The sequence below is a fragment of the Agrilus planipennis genome, unplaced genomic scaffold (genome assembly GCF_000699045.2).
Source record: "Agrilus planipennis isolate EAB-ADULT unplaced genomic scaffold, Apla_2.0 scaffold1030, whole genome shotgun sequence".
NCBI classification, from domain to species: Eukaryota; Metazoa; Arthropoda; class Insecta; order Coleoptera; family Buprestidae; genus Agrilus; species Agrilus planipennis.
Window position 1 is genome coordinate 8,195 of NW_020439717.1, and position 990 is coordinate 9,184.

The following is a 990-nucleotide window of genomic DNA, read 5'->3' on the forward strand; positions in this document are numbered from 1 at the left end:
ATTTCCATTTACCTCCTTCTCTATATCCATACAAAATATCTATCAAACAAATAAAATTAAAATTTTCTTTTGAAAAATGAAACCATTCCATCAGTATTTTCTTATGACGTTGTCACGTTCAACTATCGTCAGTAAACCGACTTTACAGACAACCGATTTTTTTTTTAAGGTGGTATGACGCTTGCATACAATTGTAACCTGTACTATGCCACATATTTTCCTGACTACGATTTGGGGTGGGTTCTGTTTGCTATAACCCTTGTGATTGGTAGCGCCGGAGTAGTAGTTGGAGGGGTGTTTTCTGACAAAGTGGTCGCTAAATTGGGAGTAAGGTTCAGAGTTTTGGTGTTGCTCGTGAGTCAGGTTATAGCCATACCCTTTGCTTTTGCTGCCCTGTATTGCGAACCCATCGGGGCCATGATAACCCTCGCGATATCCTTCTTCTTTGGTAAGCGCACCAATGCGGAATGTTCCTTTTGTTTATTGTGACGCTGACGACTTAAATGAGTTTAAAAAAGTTTTCTTGCGTGCCGATAAAGATAAGTAATTGATTGGAAAATTTTATCGTTTTGGATAGAATCCCCTTTCGCAAGTCGTAAAACTCGGGGATGATTTTCTAAAGAAGTGGCTCCATAAAAACATCGGTTTATGTTTTTAGCTGAAATGTGGTTTGGAATTATGTTTGCCATTTTAACCGAGATTGTACCCGACCATTTAAAGTCGACAACTATTGGATCGTTTTTGTTTGTGATTTACAACATCGGAGGGAATCTGCCCATTGTTGTTGACCCCGTTTCGAAAGCTATAGGTTACAGGGAAGCTCTCTACGTGTTTTATGTAGCCGCTTACGCTCTAAGTAAGTACAAATCCTACAGGATAAGCCCGTCCGAAGGGCGCTACAATATATGTATATGCAACCAATTATACACCGCATAGAAAAATTTAGACCCAATTATTTATTTCCAGCTACTTTATATGGCAATTTATTTG

At 38.8% G+C, this 990-nt stretch overlaps 1 protein-coding gene across 1 annotated transcript; it reads left to right on the forward strand.

Annotated features, from left to right (window-relative positions):
* Nucleotides 1-169: 169 nt before the first annotated feature.
* On the forward strand, nucleotides 170-937 carry LOC108743734 (the record flags this gene model as incomplete). The annotated part of the gene is made up of 2 exons (XM_018479324.1): nucleotides 170-448; nucleotides 659-937. Coding segments are annotated over 2 exons (557 nt in total), but the record flags the coding sequence as incomplete, so codon positions are not given.
* Between the last annotated feature and the right edge of the window lie 53 nt (nucleotides 938-990).